This window comes from Phycodurus eques, chromosome 7, assembly GCF_024500275.1.
Source record: "Phycodurus eques isolate BA_2022a chromosome 7, UOR_Pequ_1.1, whole genome shotgun sequence".
NCBI lineage: Eukaryota > Metazoa > Chordata > Actinopteri > Syngnathiformes > Syngnathidae > Phycodurus > Phycodurus eques.
Window position 1 is genome coordinate 25,244,310 of NC_084531.1, and position 23,034 is coordinate 25,267,343.

Here is a 23,034-nt window from a genome sequence, read left to right on the forward strand (position 1 = left end):
GGAGCTGTATCGAGGCCTGCGTGATGGATTTGGAGATGATGATGTGCCAGATGCCCTATTAGCTGAGTGGCTTCAAACCCCAGACAGGGCTGCCCACATTGTGCCCACCTGTCTGAAAACATACATCGTATTGGCGTAACATGTTGGAGCTAAAGACTGATGTGCTTCCTTAGACTTAAAACTGCCACTATGGCATTTGTGCGAAGCTGTTACTTAACGAAACAAGAGTGGCATGTCCTCATCAACACAAACAATTCAGGGTTTGTAAATGACTTTACAATTCATATATATATATATATATATATTTACAAATAAAAATACAAGTAAATTTTTCGTTGTAAATGAAAATTCCTTTTCTTCTCACACCACTATTCATTACAGTTTAGGTACAGTAATTGTATCATTTTCGAAGCTGTGGCGTTTTGTTTGGGGAGGGTATTCTATTAGTAGCTAACATAATTACATGGGGCATACCAGGCAATTTCATATGCACCAGTCTGGGGATGTGGCCAATGTGGGATGGCAAAAGTTCCAGCCATTTAGTTCCCACATTTAAGTGAAGGTTTAATGCCTGGTTTCTGAATACAATATTACAAACCATGATTCCCCCCCCCCCCCCCCACCCCCAAAAAAATGACGGGAAACAGGTTTTTACTTTACTTCATTTGCCACATTTGTTTAAAATGAAATAAACAGCACGTGAACCCTAAAAAAAAAAATAACTATTTGGAATTGTTAGACTCAATTGAGGCCACTTGGGGGCAGTAGACATTAATTCGATTGTTACACATTGTTGAACTTGCACTGCAACACAAGTTGACATGCAAATTTGTGTACAAATTCGTTAAATACAGTATTAATGTGCCAGTGCCACACACGCAGGTATTCAGAATCGAAATAAATAAATAAGACATCAAACTGCAGTAAATTTGACTCCAACCACAGAATTCATTTTTTTTCCTTTTAAGTTGATTGTACTTATTTTACTTTTGAAACCGAAAAAGAAAATTATTTCTCATTACACTTAAAGTAATTACATTTTGATAGTATTGAACCAAGGTGTTTCTATTGTTTTCATGACCCTACTTAACTGATTGGCTAGGAGAAATCACATAGGATCTGGCATCCATTTTGGCTTTTAATTTTAGATACGAAAGAGCAACTCCCCTCAAGCAAGAAGCCACTTGATCATTTGTTGGGATTTAATATTAAATATTGCTGCCATAAAAGCATAACTAACGTCACGCACGCAACATTGTCACAGTACCACAAGATAATATAGACGGCTTTGCTTGTTGACGGATACTTTCACATAACCAAACAGACTTGATTTGGTTAACGTTAGCACAGGTGGCAAAAGTCCCACTCAGGACCGTTGTCACGGCCACTCCATTACAAAGCTGGCTCGCACCATCACTGCAACTGACCTCATCAAAGCTGTACGACCCACGCCGACCTCATCAACAATGGCTGACCCTCCATGACCTCATCAAAGGTGGACGCCCCGTGAAGCCCTGAGGGGTGGACGACAGCCCCTAACAAAACTCCTCATCCATTATTGTACCAAGAGCACTGTAAACGTGGAGCGTCAGCGCCATGCAGACATCGAGATCGTCATGCCCAATTCACCCGACCCCGCGCGCCCTCCCCTTCCCGAGTTACCCTGCGGACAATGGCGCCGCTAAGACCTCCGAACGCAATGTCCGCCCACGTCGGCTGGCGGCGGTGACAGAAAAGGGGGCGCAGGACGCGGGGGCCTGCTGCACGGGATGGGACTCTTATTGAGCGCTTGAGCGATGAGCCGGGTCATCACATCTACCCACCTCATCCATCATGCCCCACAAACAGACACAAATAAAGAGGACACATTCCTGCCTCCGCTCCCACTACCACATTCAAGCCCACTCGGGCCTTCGGGACCCTCTATGGAAGCCAATGCCCGCGGATATTTAAACTGAAAAAAAAAAAAAAAAAAGGAAAAAGAGCTGAGTTCAGGCTCTGGCTTGCTTTGGCGGCCATGGGAGGGCCAGAAGAAAGCGCCAGGTGGTTCTCTGACCTATGTGTAGAAAACCATGTTGGTGCCATAATTACGGGCATGGGAAGGGGCTACATGGGGTGCAGTGAGGGAGGCTACAAATGAAACAGTGAATCAAATGTCTGTGGAAGAATAAAGAGAGGAAGGGAGTAATGTCAATCCACATTGTAGTCCTTTATTGAGTTGTTCCTCCCACATTATTTGAATTGAAATGCATAACAGTTACATTGTAAAAAGCATTAAAATAAAAGTACCTCAACTTGCTGATTAATTTTTAAAATTGATTATAAACAAGGACAAAAAAAAAAAAAAAAAAAAATTTCCCTCAAAACGGGAGAATACATAAGAGCAGTCTGTTTTATTTTATATATTTTTTTTAAGTTTGGCACAAAGGTTTAACATGAACTGAACGTCACACAAGCTTGCAGACAACCGTAGAAAATTTCAACACAAATCTTAGCAGACCAACCATGCGCTTATGAGCAAATGATACCTGGGTTGTGTTATCTTTTCATGATTTCATCCTATATACGGTTTTCTTTTTTAAATTGTATGTATTATTTTTTTTATAGAATTGAATCATTAAATTGTCATTTAAAAAAAACTAATATCTATTCATCAACCAGTTCCAATAAAATAATAAGGAGTGAGTTGTATGTTTAATACTATCCGGCACTCACATGGAATCTACAAACCCCAGTAAAGTCTGCCATCACCTGGGCTTGGACCAGTGCTATTCAGTAAACAAACTACAGTTTGCCAAGAAATAAATACAATTATCAACATACAACAGCAAACAACAACACCAACAACACCAACAATATCCCCCAAAAAAATCAAAATAAAAAATAAAACAAAATCATGATTGTCTAAAATGAATGACACAAGAATGAAGTAGTTACCGACTAGCATTCAGGCTATTTAGTGGTATTGTTGGCTGACTAGGATGGATTCAATGGTGCAGAAAAAAAAAGACAAATGCCCTTTACAGAACAACATTTAACTTCAGCACTGGCTACGTATCTCAGTAAAAACATGTTTTTCTTTTCATCCACTAAAAATGACAGTCTATTTATAACCTTTCACAGATAGCGCAGACGGGCAGGATGGGGTGCAGAGACAATTGTGTACAGTGCAATGATTGTGCAGACACACTGTGAATACAGATAGGGAACTGGCTTTATTTAGCTTTACCATCATTATTTGAATTAGAACTTTTTAATGATATAGAGTCATTTGAACCAAGGTTGCTACCACCCTTCATTACATCAAGTGCATTTTATTTTAATTTTTACAAGCAACACACGTGGACCCCCAGGGGTTTGAATTGCAATACAGTTTGAATATACATGATGTCATTAAAGACAGTGTTCTTGTTACAGTTAAACAAATTTGCCCTTCAGAGACAAGCAACTCCAAATATTCACCCTGCTTTGTGTGAAGTGGGCAGTGAATGCAGTCTATCAAAGATACGTCAGCACATCTTCCATGTCCACCAGCTGCCTTTGGTGTGCAAATGAAGAGAATAAATACCACTATTATTACTTTTTAGATTGACTATTTCCACCACAATCGTGTGATCCTGGTGTTTGCCACGCGAGGAAATCCATTTGAAGGGCTCAGAGGGATATTTTTTTCTGTAGAAGTTGAGGTTTTCTGGGCTGGGGGTCTGCAAGGACCCTGCTATTTTTTTTGTTTTTTTTTGTGTGAGTCTGTGTGTGTGTACAAGGCGCTCCACTCAGCAGTCAGAAGGGTGGAAGTGATTCTGCTTTGCAGTCACTCCAAAGACATGGAGGAAGAGGGCCGCCGCAATGGGCTCCCAATTCGGGGGCGTAAAAGGTGAAAAGCGGGCGTCATCATACATGGCTGAGGGACTGGATGGCATTGGATTCAGCGGCAGCCCGAGCCAGACTGTGCCACATGGAGGCCGGCGTGTGGGTGGCAGGGTGGAGAGAATCCTTTTCAGCCAGAGACAGCATCATGGCGTATGCCTGGGAAGCGGAAGCGATGAGGACATCATTCAAGTTGCCGTACACCACAAACACAACTTTAAAAAGACAAATCAAACCACAATAGATTTTCATTCACACTGTCGCAAAGATATTAACTTGAAAGTATGTTTTTTTTTTTTTATTGTTGCCGTGGTTTCCAGTGGTGAATTACTCTGCGTCATGCTGAGAGAAGTGTCCAATATTTTGACTCCCGTTTCTGAATGACCCGACCAAAATATTAGGAACAACGATCAGTTTGATGCAGTGCAGTTCTCCACCGCTGCAACTATAACTACAGTGATAAACATTTTGTCAGCGTTGGGGAGTAACTCTGTGGGAAAATGTGTAATTATATTACAGTTGCTTTTGGAAATTTCCATGATTACAATTTGAGTTAGATTTGAAAAATATCCACAATTTTTTTGCATGTGACTTCCTCCTTCTAAAAGCCGACACTTGTGATCATGTGCCATTCTGCCTTAGTCTCAAACATGACATTTTTCCAACTATGACCTTGAAGCATCACCTTGTGGTGCAACTTATCTGAGATTTTGAAAATGTTTCTATTAATCTTAACCAACTTTTTTTTTTTTTTTAGAGCAAACATCCATGATGTCTGTAGACTTGGGAATGGACCTGGTACATACATCTGCAGCCTGGCTGCCACTTTACAAGCGCATGAAGTAATCTCCCTCAGCATATTCGTCACTATGTCAGTCACTCGTCATTAAAGTTACACACAAGTAAGCTTTAACAATGGTGAACCTTTCTACTTCGATTTTCACAACTGTATGACACTTAGGGATGTTAAAATGTTGCTTAAAATTGCTTGTATAGTTTGACCCTGAAAATATTGATTCTATTTTCTATGGGGAAGGTGCATTACAAACAAATTAGGTTGACCAGCCTCCCAGAATAGAACAAAGTATGTAGGAATTAGAGGCTCCAATATCCAGTATGTGCTTAGGAAATGTTGTTACCTGTGACTTGGATTTCCTAAAGAGGGGCTGCTTGACTGCCTCAGTCAGCGAGGTGGGGGCAAACGATTGGTCTTCTTCATCAGCTTCCCCGTCGCTCAACTCACTCTCCTCCAGCTTGTGGATCTCTGAAAAGTGACGAATTTGATCCAAGGCGGAGTAGCCACTCGGCTCTTCCTCCTCCTTATACCTGGACACCCAGGGACAAAAAACATCTTCGTGTCACCAATTTCAAGTAAAAACTGACACAGTTGTATTCGGAAAGTAGATTTACCTCCTTGGAGAGATTTTACAGCTCTGGCGCAAGTCATTTGTTCGACTAAAGTCCATTTCATCTTGTATTACGTCATCACTCATGTTGCTGGCGGGCATCTCCTCTTGGGGTTGATTCAGGGTCTTGCTGGGTTCTTCCCCTTCTTCATCAGCACCAAGCTCCTCTGCCTCCTCGTCTTCCAAGTCACGTGAACCGTGCCTGGCCATCAGTAGAGTCTTTCCTTCTTGAAATGGGGTGCCATTGACACTGCAGACCAAGAATACACAACATTTATGGAGTAAAGACATTTACCAGCTAAAATGTTTTAATGCCATTACATTTTCTTTGCGATTTCTGAATGTTCTTGTAACATTCCTCTGCTCCTCCATACAAAAAAAAAAAAAAAAAAAAAATCAATGTCTAGCATCGGACTAAGCGGCAAAGCAGGACATGGCAGCTGGGACGGACCAAAGCCGGAATGTCGTTTGTCATCTAGGCTGCAGGGCCCCTCTGGGCACAGCGGCAGCACCAACTTCATCATTTGCAGCACTTAACTGGAGTGCTCTGTCTCTCGTCTTGTTTATCTTCACTATTATCTAGTAATCATCTAATAGGCAAAATATTTGTCTGACAGCCCCATTTGGAAGTTGAATTATGAATGCATTGCCAAGCGATCCATTCCGCTATCCCTGTGGAGGGAAAGCGAACCAGCTATCCAAACTGCCAGAGTCTCAATTTTTCCTTCTGTCTCAGTGCCACAGGAAACCACCATTTGCTAAATCACCTGGAACCACATTGAGACTGATTCACTAATTACACTCTGAGATGTCTTTCGTCAGACACTTAAAAACCATGCACCAAGAGGTCTCGGAGAAAGAGAAGTCCGGATAGGAAAGTGACATATGTCATCACATAATTAATTATACGATACCAATTGATGAGATGACATTAAGTGTGTCCAGAAATAAACAATGTGAATCGTCTTTTGTTCTTCATCAGCTGTTGATAGCGCATTGGGTTTTACAGCGAGCTTCCTCCGGGACCGTGTAAGTCTGGGTCTAACAAGGTGTTATTTGTGGCGCGTTGAGCCCGCGCGGCTCAGAATAGCGACTCCCGAAGAGCCGGCCAGAGCTCTGTGATTAAGAAAACAGATTCGCTAATTATGCTTTCAAATGTGGTAATTTGCTGGGGATGAAGTATCTATCAGAAGCAGTCAGAAGCGCACCGTTTTGAAAGGAAACACAGGCCGACCTCGTGACCCCACCTCCTCTACCTTCTTCCTGTCGGCAGACATGTTGGTTCCAGATGTGGTGGGCTAACTGCCGCACGACCCGCTTTTGGGCTTCTCTTCCCGTCCTCCCGAGGCTCCTGCGCCTGCTCCTGCTCTTGGGGGCCAATCATCGAGCAGTCTACGAGATCTCTATCCGGCCGCGCAATCGGGCTTGCGATCGCACCGACGTGAGGCGTGTGAAAACAAACTCGGATTGCACAACTGCTATCTGACCTGATCGCAGCTTCAAGAATGTATTTGCATAATGCATAAACGATTTCGCATGAACAGAGACATCACCTGATTTTAATGCATGAAAGAGTTGTGTTCTCCTTCAATGTGAACACACATGATTGCTCTCTGAACAGTATGCAATTACTAAGATGGGCTGGGGTGATAGCAAAATAGTCTAACAGAGACAGACAGCTTTTGACATGAGCGTTTGGAGCCCATTTTTGAGGGCACCGAACCACTGCTAAAACGAATCCTCGCACCACTAAAATTTGAGAGATCCCAAAAGGATTTATTTTTTTAAACAACCTAGAAAAGTGTAAAAACACAGAACAGTACTCCCACCACAACTGCCTAAGAAATGGTTTGCTCCATCAATAGTGACCGGCTTAAACCAGGATATGTGTCACATTTCTTAACCTCAAGCACTCAGTACCAACAATCTATATAGAGCTGTAAGAAAAAAAAAAAAAAAAGGCAAACTTGGCTAAGTCGACGACAAAAATTGGTCGACCAAAGAATTCTGCCCGAGGCAATAAAAAAATAACACAAGCATATTTCCACTGCCTGGAACCATTTAGCCACTGTCCATTTTCACTGCACGGACATTTGTTGCAGACGGACTGTTGGCCCAGTGAAAAACACTGCCAAAATTGACCGAGGATTATAAGTGAGTGATTATAAGACACTATCAGATGTATAAAGTACATGTAAAATGATGTATGAGTGAACTGAATGGTAACTAGCGTTATTTTTTTTTAAACCTAAAATGGTTAACCTAAAATGGTAATCACTAGCGCTCTAATGCTAATCGGTAATGCTAACCATTTAACAAAGGCTATTTTCTCAAATACTGTTCACAGAGTTCATAGCATACACTTAGTACCAACATACGTAGTTTAAGGATAAAAGTCCAGGCCTCATAAATGAGGATAAAATATGTTTGTAGTAAAAAAAAATATATATATACAAATATAGTGGGGCAGGAGGGGGGGGGGGGGGTGGTGATTACTTGAGTATTCGACGAAATATATTTTTGCTACATTTAACCGTAGGCTCACTCTTTATGTTTTTAGGTAGGAGTTAGCTGTACACTTGAGAAAATGTGGATATCGCTCTACCCTTCTTCAGAGGGGTCCGGAGATGTTTGGCTTTGTCCTGTGTTGCCGATGAAATTTCTTATTTCGTTGAAGTAAGAGTCTTCTTTGTCGTCCAATATGGCGCCGTTGCCATCTAGTTCCGACTGTGGAGAAGACATTGCAGTCCCTGCGCAAAGAAACAAGGGCAAAACATTTTTTTTTCCATTCAGTGTTGTTATTTTCTGGTACACATCTCTAAGATATTGATGAATATGAAATAAACCGTTTCACACATATTTTTGAGCTAAGTGGCAGATGTACTTAATTAATTTTACTTTTAAGAGGGTTTCCCACAGTAGCGTACAAGCACTCGTTTGAAATTAGAGACGAGGCCTCTCGGTTCGCACCTGACAGGTTACCATTCTCGTGCTTCTTGAGGTGACGATCCAGGTTGGTTTGCTGACCAAAGCATCGATCACACAAGTGGCACTTAAAGGGCTTCTCCTTGTTGTGGATGTTGCGAATGTGGCGCTGCAGGTTGGAGGAGATGCTGAAGGAGCGGTCGCAGTATTTACACCTGCAGGACAGAAAAACGCCATTTTAAGGACAAAACTTAACAGCAACCGAAAACATTACTTTGGAACTCCTGGATTGTTCTGTGGGAATCAGAACTGCATCTCTGATGCAGAACACACACACACGCGCACACGCACACACACACACACACACACAGTCCCAGCAGTCCAACAGATCCAGACATGATGGAGGAGCTTGTTTAAGGTGAAACCGAATGGCTTCTTATCTCCAGCCAGCTCAATAAAATTGCATTCTTCTGTCATTCAATAAGCAGGCAACAGATTGTGTTCTATTCCAGCGAAATTAGTCACTCTTGCCAAGTTTCTTCATGCAAAATTATACGAGAAGATTACATCCTTTCTTCTGCTGGAATTAGCCTGCTCGATTGGCTGTCCCTCAGGACACCCCCCCCCTCCCCCCCGGTTATCACCATAAGAAATTACAATAAACAGCGGTGATCTTTAATGGCATGCCAGTGAGCGGAATGGAGGCTATCAGGCTGGGGCAGTAGAGGCCCGCGCCGATCTTTCTCCCTCCCCTGTGGTCAAAAGGCCTCCTACGAGCTTCGGGCCAACATTCCTTCATCTTAGTAACTACAAAGCTCTGTTTCGGCCAGGGATTACTCATTATATTAACGAGGTAAAGGTATTTTTATGAACAACAAATTTGCTTTATTGTCAGCTCTTCAGCAACAGTTGAGGCTGAAGCGGTAGAGAGGTTGAACGGGAATATTTTGCTTTGTCGGGAAAAGTATGGTGGTTGACGGACAGCCGTTCACATTTGTGAAGACAAAACGCTCATTTTCTGTTCTTGCATATCGAGTCTATTTGCAATCAAAGAAACGTGCAAGTGTGCCATGGTACCTTATGGAACATTTAACAAAATGGCGTTCAGTGTTACATTTCCTGCAACCTATTCGCACAGTGGCGAGAGATATTATTTTGATTGGCAGTTTTTGGCTTGCTTCTTTGTTAGCGTGACTATTCCCCCCCCCCCAAAAAAAAACTTATATCCATGAAATTCTGTACTGGCGTAGCACATTTGCAAGAACCCGGGATATTTGAGAAGGCTCTGCATGAAAGGTGCGTATAATAATTTATTCTACTTCCTACAGTTACAGTCTACTTGCATTGGGACCAAGGAGAGCAATGAACAGACAGGTCCAGGGCTGGAGCGGTTTTATGTCCTTGTAGAACATGAAATGGACATGTTATGGATGATATGACTTTGGTAAAGATCTACTGAATGCTATTCTAGGTGACATTTGTTTGAAGAAAACAACATAGTCATTTTATGTTTTCCGTATAAAGGATATTCCATGAGTGAGGAGGGTCGTTGGATAGTTTGTGATATTAAGTGTAGTTTGTGGATTGCCAGACTCATTATCACCCAAAAATAATGGAAATTAAGTGTCTTACCTATAAGGTTGCTCCCCTGTATGAGTCCTAAGGTGGCGCGTCAGGTTGGCAGAACGTGGGAAGATTTTTCCGCAATATCTATCCAAGATAAATGTAATGTAAGCAGTGTTTTCCAAGTTGGTGAAAAGAACAACATAATTTTCCTTGCAGTCCAAATTGGAAAAACGTAAGCTGAAAATGTATTATTGCAACAGAAAATGATAAAAATAAACCATCACCATAATTATTCTGCAGTTTTAGTTCAAATGTGAATCAAAATTTAACTTATATGTTTTTGATGACTGAAAAACAAGTATTGACGATAAGAAATGCGGCATAGTGTGCTGTGGTTACCTGCAGGTATAGCGCTCTTTGCCCTTGCGTAGTAGCGTCTCTGGAAGCGTTGATGGTGGCGCTCGGAAGTCAAACATGGAGGGGACCGAGCGCAGCAGGTCACCCGAGTCTGGCTTCAAGGAGCCAAAGGTTTCCAACTTCTCGGCCATGTTCTCAATAGCTGACATCTGAAGGAAGATGACACCGGATGATTGTAAAACTTAAAACTCCAGGAAACGCCACTCTGCTGGAATTTTTGGTCTAGCATTGATTTTATGAATGCCTGAATATTGCTAAGCAAGGAGCAACAAGAGTTTATTTGTTTCAATGCTCACAAAAAGATGCCAAAACCAAACATGTGTAACTATCATATCACGTCAAATAGAGTCCCAATTTCAAAGGCTACATTGATATTCCTGACATGCTTTGAGAAACGTTTTGGTTGTTTCACCCAACTCTCTCTCAGACAGACAACACCTACGCAGACAGACGGAAAGAATTAACGACTGCAGCCAATCTGCTAATGAAGTTGAACAGTTGCTTTCATCAGATACCCTGGGAAGAATTATTTATGCCTTCTTTTTCTACATTGGATGTGGATATATGGACAAGAAACTATTTGTTGCGAGGTGGTCATAGTTGATTAATTGCCACCAATGTGTGTGAAAATAGAATGTATTTGTAATGCACGTGAGGGAGCGCAGTGTGTGTGCGCTTACAGGCATGCATATTGTACGCGGGTGTGATTGGACGTGCCAAGTGTGTATCTGTCTGTTGTCAGATCCATGTCTGTCTGTGTGTGTTTGTGTTTGCGTGTGGAGTGATTCATGTCCACTGCTGGGCAGTAAACCATTCTGTGCACAATGCGGGTAGACAGCACATTCGTCATTATGAAAGATGTTGACATTGCTGATCAAGGGCCAGACATGGGTAATAATGATATCGCTGTGCCGAAAGAGGCGGGGTGGGGATGAAGGGGGAGACAGAGGGGTGCTGGTCCCAGTAGAGCACCGGGCATGACAGGCCATCCCACGCGCACACACAAACACTCACACTTTTTTTCTTCTTTTCCAAGGGGGCCACAGAAATTTGCATTATTTTGTGCATATTGAATTTTCAGCTTGTTCTTATTTCTTTAGGCCAACAAATCAGCGGTGATTCGGGTCTTCTACGGGAGCACTGCTTCGACTCTGACATTCCATCTCCTGTTTTCAGCCCCTGTCACACTCAGGCTGCACGCCAAGATGGAGTAGATGGCGAGGAGAGAGGTGAGGAGGTTCTGAGGGGGAGCATGATGAAGGGCGAGATGATAGGTGAGACAGAAAAAAAAAAGCAAATGACTGAAAAAAAATAAAACAAAGATGGAAAGACAGATGGAAAGTAAGAACAGAGCTTGAGAGAGACTAATGAATGAGTGACGGCTGAGTGTTAAGTTCCTGACGCAGTGGAAATTCTCACTGTGGAAGGATGTGGATTGTCAAATTGGTTAGATTATTATTATTATTATTATTATTGTGATTATTATTATTTTTGTGATTATAGAGTGCAAGAGTGTAGAACTGCTCTTCATCAGAATAGTTCTCGTTGGTCACCTTATTTATCTACATGGAAATATGTTTTACACATTTCGTGATACACTGGAGTTCTTATTTTCCTATAAGACTAACTACTGTAAAAATAACGGTTAAATTAATCATTAATATCTTATTAGTCATAATTAACAGTAATATATTAATTCTCACAGCATCAATTGATCGTAAGCAGTATAATCTTTATATAGGATATGATAGGATATGGGATAATATTATTTCAAATTTTCTGGGGGTCAAACAAGACTTATAATATCCAAGCCAGAGGATAATTATATATGAAAACTTAAAAACCATCAATCGCAGCTTGCACTTCAATGGCTGATGTGTAGGTTTTATGGATTAGGTTGATTAAGTCTACTTGACCATGTCACAGTGCCTCGTGTGTGAAATGTTTAAGCTACTTAATGTCAAGAAGAGACCAGACTCTGCTCAGAGGTAATTTTCCCAAGGTCATACACTCGACTCTTTTGTATAACAGACCCCCTTTACACATACATTTAAACACACACAGACACACACCTCATGAAAACCCCTTTTTATTCTCCCCAAGGCAATGTGTGAGCATTTGTGAACTTGCTTGTTGCTGTAGTGTTGCAGTGGGACCAGCAGTTGATTGGCTATCTTCAGAAGTCAGTGATGCTGCGAGGGCCTAATTAGTGAGATGCATTCTCAATTGTTGATCTTTATCAGCAAACAGATGTTTGGCGAGAGTAACAAGCTCAACCCGCGAACCCCCCGCTCCACGGCACTGTCCCAAAGAGACTGTTACCCTTGGACACATGTAAAGCAGCCCCCACTAAGCAACTACCTTCACTACACTATCCACTGTCCCTTCCATGCTCATTTGCAATAGATGCGCTTCATTTTCTGTATAAGCAAACAGAGTATGTTCAAAAGTGGTTGGTTAGGGTGTAGCGCTTCTGGAAAGTCCCATTTCAGCCTTTAATTTGAATCAGAGCAGGGCTTAATTTAGAGACAAAAATGTAAACAAATTAAAATAATTAAAATGGGGGAAAACCAAGAAACACTGAGCTACTGCGTGATCAGTCATGTGAATGCTGGATATACGGTGGCCAGCAGGGTCAAATGCGCTGCAAACGGCCATATGCTGCATAGCAGGAATGACGCAAGACGAAAAACACACAAGCACATAAAACAACTGCAAAAAACGTAAGCAACCCAAAAAAAAAACAACGTTGCCAGGCAAAAATTCTGCAATCACAGAAAACAACAGCAAAATAAAAAACAAGTGCAAAACAAAAATGCGCAAAGACAACAAAACACACACAAATCCCAAAACAACTGCAAGACAAATGCCGCAAGTTCACGCCACACAACGGAAGTCTGCCAGGCCACTAGGGGGCGCGACCTCCGGGACGGACCTTTCCTGTGAGACCAGAGGCACCACATGCATGTATAGGTAGATATGTTGAGCTCCATGCCGACAGTGACGCTAAACTAAGGAGGTCAAAGTTGTCACATTGATAGCATATGCTTTGGCGTTGACAAAACAGTAACCCTCATGAAAATCGGTTGAGAAATGAGCAAGTTACGACTAATTTCAGAGTCTGTACATTGCCTTCTATGGGAACGACGACCTCTCCAACATGGCACATGGTACGTAGGCACGTCGGTTAGGAAAGCTGCTAGAGGGCACTGACGTAGCTAGCATCGATGAAAGGCACCCCTGGTCTCACAGTACTGGGGGTCGCGCCTCCTAGTGGTCTGGCAGACTTCCTCTGTGGAGCGTGAGCGTGCGGCATTTCCCTGATTTGTGTGTGTTTTTTTGTGTTTGTAACATTTTTCCTTTGCAGCCGTTTTCTGTGATTGCAGCATTTTTTTCGAGCAGCATTTTTTTCTTTACTGTTGTTTTATGTGCTTGTGTGTTTTTTGTTTTGTGTCATTCCTGCATTTGCATCATTTGGCCATTTGCAGTGCATTTGCCCCTGTCGGCCACCGTATGTATGTAGTTTGTAAATTTGAAAACAAGATAGCAGGGAGGCGTCCATCGCTAAAGACATCATACAAAACAAGTACAATTGAACTTCCAAATTTGAACACACTAAAGGTCATATCTTTTGGACTTTGAAAATATACTTCAAAAGTCACACAAAAACTTTGAGGAGGTCGACTCGTCATGCGAGACTTCTGCTCCTTTAAAACAACCACCCGTATTTGACCCCATGCACCAGACACCGGACATTTGCCGACTACCCCTGAATCTCGTATGCAAATTAGCTATGAAGTTGCATCTCTAGCTTGGCATCTCACTGCAATATGACAAAGTGTCCAAAAATGTTGTTTTTAATGGCACGTAACAAATTGTGTTGACCCTCCATTCTAATGCCAAATTCACACAGAGGAGGATGAGAGGAGCTCAGAAATCCAGAAGCTACATGTATTGTGACTCATAGCATCTCCTGAGGGATAAAGTGTTGGAGCAAGATGGTGCAGAACTGCTAGCTTGTTTTCATAAATTATTTATATTTTGCACTGTCCATGCATCACTATGAGTAAAAAACAACAACAACAAAAAAAAAACTTACCCAAGTGCTCTGATCCGGCAAACGAAACTGAAGGGAGTAAAGAAAAAAAAAAGTCAGGGAGTAGTAGCAATGGCTGTCTCTCAATATACATTGGTCAAAGATAAGCGGTTTGATGTGTTACATTTTAAAGGAGCAATGAGCTGCCTCACTACAAAGTTACATTTGGGGAATTATAGATGGCTCTAATAGTTCCTAACACTTCCCTGTGCTCAATAAAGACATTCTAACAGCAGCCAGTATGTAATATGAGCCCATATTGCTTTGCAATAAAATATGCTGCCAGGAATTAAAAACAAAAAGGTGGAAAAAAAAAGTTATAGTTCCAGCTTTAATTAGTTTGCCTTGATATATGGCCTAGCAGTGAGTCAGGTGACTGAAAACAAACCCACTCAAAAGTATACCAGAGGGCCCCTTGCCTGGTCTCACTTGGACCTACACTAGTCTGGTGTTTCTGGGAATGATTTGTGTGTCCAGACATCATAAAGTCATAAAGATGGCCTAAGCACTCTGTTAGTGTTTCTACTGATAGGACACCTCATTAAGGCAGGTGGGACGACCATGTGCTCGTTGCAGGCTGGGCCCTTTGCAACAGTCTGGACAGAGGACATAAATCAGGCAAATGAAACAGCCTGTAAAAACCAGACCTGAAATGGGCAGAAAAGAGGGAACGAAATCATATGCCTGAGAAAGTGCTGTTTTCACTTTCCTAGACCTTTTCTCACACAGAGACTGATTAGATGCATGTCAGCTCAAAACACACACACACCTGTAATGCCCACACATCGGAAAATCTTCCACAGAAAGCTATTGCAGAAATCAAGGCTTTAGGAATGTACTCCTTTTATACACAAATATACACACACACAATTAAACATCTAAATATTTTCTTTAGATAAACGTATAGTTTCCCTCGCCACGCTGATACCACAACGGTCAGAACATACCTGAGGATGAAAGAGGAAGCCTGGAGCTGGCCGCATGTACTTGTCTTTCAGCGTCTCGAACGGATCACTCATTCTCCTCTTCTCAACCCTGCTAATAGTAGATTTCTATCAGCTCTTAACCCACAAGTCATTACGAAGTTCAAAGGTTGCAATATACAGGTAAAGAGAAACCAGTTGACTATGTTAATTGTTGACTGCGGTTGCTCATTTATCAGCTGTGGAAACATTTTTATGACATCCAAGATGTGAAAATGTAAGTAAACAGAGCAACTGACGTCCTATAGCAACACATTTATATGATTTTACACAATGGCATGTGGGATATCGATTTCTGTGCCTTCAATAATCCATACCGAGCTTCCTATTCTTCCAAGTCCTTAGGATGGTGGAAGAAAGGAACATCACACAGTACAGAGCTGGCTGATGTTGAAAGAGAGGAATTGGTCTGGATGGATGCTTAACAGTGCTATTAAATGTTTATTTTGATACCTTTTCCAAATTTGTGCAATGAAAATGCAAAGGTTGTACGGTGCCAAGCTGAACCAAACAGTGCTTCTTGGTGGGAATGTGTTTTTTGAGAAAACAACGACACTGGGAATAACAATACCTGTAGATGGGATCCATGAAGAAAGGAGTCGGTCTGGCATGTTGTAGCGATGAGTCAGGCTTCGGCGTTTCCATGACTGCCCTCTCATCTTGATGACACTCATTCATTTTTTTCTCTTCTTCTCTTGCACTGCATCCACGGCCCCTGCTCCCTAGGCTGAGGTCCAAAGGCTGATCCTGACCAGTCAAGTGGGAGACTTCTAGTTTGGAGGGCGCAAACGGGCTAGACTTATCCTCCTTTCGCTTGGTGGTGAGGTCAAACGGTGACTCAGATGACGACTTGCTCTGCGCCTTTTTGCAATCATCTGCCAGCAACTGCAGCTCACCCTTCAGCCCGTGAGATCTGACATCTCTGTCTTGAACAGGATAAACTGGTGGAGAGAAAGTGGTGAAGAAAGGTAAAGGGAACATTGAGGGATAGGGCAGTGACCTGACTTTTTTGTCCGGCAGGCCAGCCAGGCCTGTTGAACCAAAATACTTCTCCGCAATGGAGGCAATCGCTTTAATAGAGTCATTCACAGCCCCTGTAACAGCTGTTCGCTCATCCAGTGAGGAAGGGTTTAGCGACGGTCCGGCAAAGTTTTTATCAGCACTGCTGCTTGTCAGGCTGAGATTTTGGGGGCTTCCATCACAAGGCTTCCTTTTGAAGCTTTTGGCATTTTCTCGCATAGCCCCCCTATCTCTCTCACTGTCCATATCACTTTCGAGCTCTGAGCTTGACATGCTCTCTAGATCGCTTCCGCTGGGTGTGCTGACATCATCCAGATCACTGCTTTCAGATTGATCACTTTGCTTGTTGCGTTGCTTCATGGAGGACAATGAGCTCTGAGTATGTAGGTCCGAAGCTCTGATCTGACTTTCAGGACCACTGTCTTCCTTCCGAAGCGCCTTAAGAAGCTCTCTGGACTCATGAGCCCCAGGGCTAGGAGGCAGCAGAGGATTCCTACTTAGCTCTCCACCAGGCCCACCACCCACAGCGTGAGCTGGTTGCCTAACTGGGGAAGAGGTGGCAGGAATGAGTGGTGGACGGTGGTAGAGTCCAGAAGGAAAAAGGCCGGGAAAACTGAATGGGAAGCCTGGCGCCGCAGGGAAGGTAAGCCCACCATGATGGCGGCTAGCCCCAAAGTAATCAGCCAATCCACCACTGCTGTGGCCCATGGCTAAAGCTGATTTGTCCAAACCAGGCGCACCGGGGAGCGGCATACTTTGAGCAAACAATCCTCCTGTCGTGAAATGGTTCTTCCCTTCACAGAAGCGCCGGTGCTTGTTTAGGGAGGAAGTGGTGCTGAACATCTGCCCGCAGTCCTTGCACTTTATCTGTGTTCTGCAGTCAGCATGCATGCGTTTGTGACGGCACAGGTTTGAGAACTGGGTGTAGGACTTATGGCATACCTCACCTGCAGGGACACAGAGATGTAAAAAGACGGTTTCAGAATGCGACACAAAGATACACAAAAGTACTGACAATAACATCACACTCACATCCACTTAACATGTGACACAAAGGAAATGCAGTGTGAAATGCTTGTGTTCCCATCAATATTATGACAATGGTTTTCCCAACAAAGTGAGGAGGTGAGGTGTGTCCAGATCCTGGTATTGTAATAGGATGACAGTGTGAGTCGGTTGTTGCCACTCATCACCTGCACATCAAACCGAGTTCCCAGGCATCCCTTGCCTCATTGTGTCCCAAGGATTCCATAAACAATTACATACACAACACAGACAAGCGAAGTCACAGAGAAGGACACACAAAGGAATTCAAGCACACTGATGTGTGCGCACATGCACGCTCACACACATACATTCACATTCTTAGGCATATGAAGCACAATGGCTCTATTTTAAGTTTGTGAAGGAAGCAGAGTTGAATGAATCCTATCCTGCAGTCTGGTTCCCAGGACAGGTCCCACGTCCTACACTGCCCCCCTCCCCTCTTGCCCACCCTAAGTCTCTTCCATCACCCCTTCAGCTCCCTCACCTTTTCGTCAAGCTGGATCCCTGTCATCCTATGCTGGGTAACGTTCCCACAGTCAACTCAAGTGCTTTTGCGACACCCTCTGACCCTCGGAGATGTACAGTGACAATACCCAGCAGAGACACGATCTTTTTTCATTATTAGTCTGTCAACAATATTTACTACCTACCCTATTGTTTACTGAAATTCACAGCGGGGTGGTAACTTAATGATTGGTACGATCTTTCTGTTGAAATAGATTACTAGAAAACATTATGTCATTAATGGAAGTTGGCTATCTTTGCCACCTTTTTATGAACAAAAAAGCTATCTTGCGGCCCAACAATATTTTCTGTCATACAGATAAGCTGGAGACGGGATTGCCCAGGACAGGTCGCCTCTTACAAGGCACATATAGACAAACAATCTTTCAAACTCAGATTAACCTCTATGGACAATTTAGAGTGTTCAATTAACATAAAATGCATTTTGGAACATGCAAAAAAGCCTGAGTACCCAAATAAAACTCAAAAGAGCATGGGGTGAGAATGCAAACTCCACACAGGGGGGCCTGTGATGAGATTCCAACAAATGTCTCAACTGTGAGCAACATACACGCTAGCATCGTAGCACTTACGGTGCATTTAAAAAAAAAAATCTAATCATCTGTAATCAATTTATTTTTGAGAACAATATTTTCAAATAAAGATGATTCTGATTCTGATTTAGCAGCTAAGATGGCGCCTCCCCGTGTGGTCGCCTCGGTTACACGCTTGCTAGTATTGTTTTTGTTTTTCGTTCGTCTTTGGAGACATTACACGACCTACTTACACAAGGGGAGACTTGCTAACCATCAAGGAGTCCACTCCGGACTTTTTTTCACCAACTTTTGCAAATCCGCTAAGTTTCTTCCCTGAGTTACTCACCGGAGCAGCGATTGCGGTCTTAGGCGCATGGAGGCGGCGCCACAGAGGGAAGCAAGCCGGCATTCAGGTGAAACTCCGCAAGAGAGGATACAGACTGGCCTTTCTGTCCATCCACCTCGCGAATCTACGCTCCCTACCCAACAAAATGTACAAGCTTCATCTTCTGATAAAGACCAATAAAGACTTTGGATGTTCCGCCGCCATGTGCTTTACGGAGACTTGGCTTTGTGACGCTGTAGCCGATGGCGCCGTCATGCTTCCCGGCTTCCATCTTCACCGAGCAGACCGCGACATGGAATCAGCAGGGAAAACAAAAGGTGTCGTGATATGCTTCTATATCAACGAAAGCTGGTGTACGGACGTCACGGAGCTCAGCACACACTGCAGCCCGCATTTGGAGTCGCTGTTTTTCAACTGTAAGCCATTCTACTCGCCGCATGACTTTGCATCATTCATTCTCGCTGGTGTATACATTCCGCCTCAAGCTAACACGAACGCCGCACTGCTAATGCTCGCCGAACAAGTTAACGAAATTGAAAAAAAACACCCGGATTCATCCCTCATTATTATTGGGGACTTTAACAAAGCTAAACTCAACCATGAACTCCCTAAATACCAGCAGCACTTCGACTGTCCTACAAGGGAAAATAACATTTTGGACCACTGCTGTACTATGCAATACAACGCATACCGTGCCAAACCTCGTGCAGCACTGGGCTCGTCTGATCACTGCTTAATTCACTTAATACTGACATACAGGCAAGAACTTAAATGCGCGAAGCCTACAGTAAAAACAGTGAAAAAGTGGACCAATGAAGGAAAGATGGAACTTCAAAGCTGTTTTGACTGCACAGACTGGAGTGTCTTTGAAACTTTGAAACTTTCAGATCCTATATCAGTTTCTGTGAAGAGGTTTGTGTACCAACAAAGTCATTTTGCACTTTCAACAACAACAAGCCGTGGTTCACTGCCAAACTTAAGCAACTTCGCCAAGCTAAGGAGGACGCATATCAAAGCGGGGACAGGGCCCTGCATAATCGAGCTAGAAACCAGCTGACTAAAGAAATTAACATTGCAAAGAGGAACTATGCAGCAAAGTTGTAAAAACAGTTTAGTGCTAACGACTCTAAATCAGTCTGGCATGCATTCCAATCGCTGACTAATTACAAGCGACGATGCCCCCAAGCTTAGAACAATATCACACTAGCCAACGACTTGAATACCTTCTACTGCAGATTTGAAAAGGACACTTTCCTTTTGTGTCACGGCCTGAGGCAGTTCTACACAGCGGTCATCGAATCAGTCCTGTGTTCTTCCATCACAGTCTGGTTTGGTGCTGCTACAAAAAAGGACAAACTCCGACTGCAACGGACAATCAAAACTGCTGAAAGGATTATCGGTATCCCCTACCCACCTGAGGACTTGACATGAGTACTTGAGTACGTACCCCCTACCCACCTGAGGACTTGACAAGAGCGTGCAAAATCCTCTCGGACCCTCCACATCCCGGTCACCGGCTCCCGGTCACCTTTCCTCAGGTAGGCGCTAGTGATCAATCCAAACTAGAACTAGTAGACATTCCAACAGCTTCTTCCCTCTTGCAATCAACTTCTTAAACAGCTAACTTACAATTCCATTGCAACATGCTGCCAATTTTTTTGTCTGAGTTTGCTGTCATATTTCTGTCGGGCCAATAATATTTTACTCGTGCACTCAGTGTAGTAGTCTCGCCACGCTGCACTAGTTGCATATCTGTTGTTGACCAATACTGGCCACTCATGCCAGAGTAGCATCTGCTCCATTTGCACACTGATTGAGGAGTATCTGCAACATTTGCATAATCAACATTGTCCCAGATTATCGCACCTCTCGCTTGAAGTCTCAGCACCCTTTGCACAATGGTCATTGCACCTGACTATTGCTATATTAGTCATTCGAACTGCTCACAATTGTCAAAAAAAATAAAATAATTATTTGTACCGGCATTACCAGATAACTAGCAACCCTTTATTGCTCAGTGACTGTTTTTTTGTCAATGTCTTTATGTCTCAAAAGTGTCAATTGACTGTCTGTTGTCGTGCGAGAGCGGCTCCAATTAGCGGAGACAAATTCCTTGTGTGTTTTTTGGACATACTTGGCAAATAAAGATGATTCTGATTCTTATGCGTTTGAAATTATGCTGAAATGCTTTGGGATCAAAGTTTAGAATACATTTTGAATTTAAACTATTATATACTGTAGATAATTATGAACTTTTTAAAGGTAATTTCCCTATCCCCTGCAGATCTTGGTCCCAACCCCTGCTAATAGCAAGAGTCCACTGTACATGCATAGACAAGAAACATTTGACACACACGACTTTCCCCAGTATGGTTTTACACAACCATTAGTTGTATTTAAAGTTACATATTTCCTCTTGATTACAGCAAATGGGCTCAAGCACTAGGAAGACAGAAGTGCATGTGGTTGCTATTTGTGAAGAATGGTGTCTGTGGTGGATGTGGAGGTGATGGAGGGGGAGTGGAGAGAAAGTCATCCCAGCCTGTGTATACAGTATGCATGTTACAGGTTTTTTTTCTACTGCATTAACACTAAAATCGAAAGTATTACACAATTATCAAAACCGCGTCAGCCTCACACCTTTTGCAAAAAAAAAACATACACAGTGATTTGCTAAACACTAAACACACTTGTGTACATTCCACACATAACTCTATCATGATGTCACTTCCTTGCAATTCCAAAGCGCTGACTGTCAAATTACTCTTAGGTATGAGCCAACTGGTTAAACAAAGTCATCAGGTGAACAAACACATGATTGCTTAATTGTAGACACACCAATCAGGTTGAAGCACTATAAAAATGCAGCAGGTGACTTCATCTGTCTTCAGCCAAAATGGAAAAAGAGATAATGTATGCTGTACTGTAGTTTTATTTATTTTCTTTTTACTATAATTGTAAAGAGTTTGGTTTGCTCTTTCTCTGTGTATTTAACTCACAGTTCCCTAATCACTGAGAAGTAGAATTGCTGTTTTAGGTTACTAACAGCAGTGTGTAAATGGTTTAAACAAAAATGAAGTCATATGGTAACAAAATATGTTTTTTATAAATTAGTGTATAATTTTTTACTAGTGTTTCATTTTGTAAAGTAATCTGAGGTGTTCTGCTACTTGTGTGTGTGGTTGTGTTAATTGTATGTAGTGTCTCGACAAAAGGGGCCCTGTTTTAGCAATCGTGTTTTAGCAATTGAAAAAAAAATAATAATAAATAATGTGCTTGACTGAAAAGGAGAGTAAAATCTGGTGTGGACTGCTTTTTACAGGCCGACATGTGGCAGGTCAGGGAAATAGGAGAGGCAAAGGGTAAAGGTCATTATGCTTTAGGGAAAGAAGAGTGTGAAAGGTCAAAAAATGTGTCTTCTTGCCGGGGTATGCAAAGAGGGGAAAAGTGTGTGTGTGCGTCTGTGTCTGTGGGTGTGTGTGCGCGTGTGTGTTTGTGTGTGTGTTATGTCAGAGTAGGTCACTTGGGTTAGACCAAGTGAAAGTGGCTCCAATTACATGCTAGTTAAAAAAATATATCTTCAGCATATTTGTGTGCCTGTGAGTGCTGAGTAAGTTTCTCTCCACTTCTAATAAATGATGTCAATGAATGACTCTTAATATTAATATTTCTTTATCTCGTATTACATGTTTGAAGCTGCAGGACAAGCTGAAAAAGGATAACACAAGACTTCCCAAGAACAAGCTGTCTAGTCACACAAGCAGGTTATTTTTGGTTATTATTATAATTAATGTACTGAGGAGACTTACATAGGTAGGGTCTTAGTGACTTACACATGAAGGGCTTGACACTGCTGTGGATGTGCTTATGCTGCTTTAGGCCCGAAGACGTTGCAAACGTCTTGCCACAGTCAGAGCAGGCGTGGGCCCGCGCCCCAACATGCTGCGAGCGGATGTGCCTCTGCAGGTTACTGGGGTCTGTGAACACCTGCTGGGGGAAGCAACCACACAGACGCACGGTGGGCGTTACTATCGTCCGAAGACTCGCTAAAGAAGTAGACCTCGAAAACAAAGCCAACAGTGCTTCATCAGCACCGGCCCCACCCACAAAAGTCATCATCACTTTACCTTTGAGCAGTTTTCACATTCATGGTGCTTGCCACTGTCATGCGACATCTGATGTCGGATCAGGTTTGATTTCCAGTTGAAGGCCTTGGGACACTGGTCACACTTATATTCTCTCTCCTCAGAGTGGGACAGTGTGTGAGCCTCTAGGCTGCAGGAAGCACAGATAAAAACAGGACAGTGAGGAAGAGAGCGGG

General features: G+C 42.8%; 1 protein-coding gene across 1 annotated transcript in view; it reads right to left on the reverse strand.

Annotated features, from left to right (window-relative positions):
• Positions 1 to 2,185: 2,185 nt before the first annotated feature.
• mecom (MDS1 and EVI1 complex locus) overlaps positions 2,186 to 23,034 on the reverse strand; it is a 148,194-nt gene continuing 127,345 nt past the window's right edge. Inside the window, 12 exon segments of the mRNA XM_061682269.1 lie at positions 2,186 to 4,026; positions 5,007 to 5,193; positions 5,278 to 5,523; positions 7,879 to 8,023; positions 8,244 to 8,413; positions 9,831 to 9,908; positions 10,164 to 10,330; positions 14,281 to 14,307; positions 15,225 to 15,312; positions 15,832 to 17,227; positions 22,547 to 22,700; positions 22,841 to 22,988. Of these exon segments, the coding sequence (XP_061538253.1) occupies positions 3,892 to 4,026; positions 5,007 to 5,193; positions 5,278 to 5,523; positions 7,879 to 8,023; positions 8,244 to 8,413; positions 9,831 to 9,908; positions 10,164 to 10,330; positions 14,281 to 14,307; positions 15,225 to 15,312; positions 15,832 to 17,227; positions 22,547 to 22,700; positions 22,841 to 22,988 (2,941 nt within the window). The 3' untranslated portion in view covers positions 2,186 to 3,891.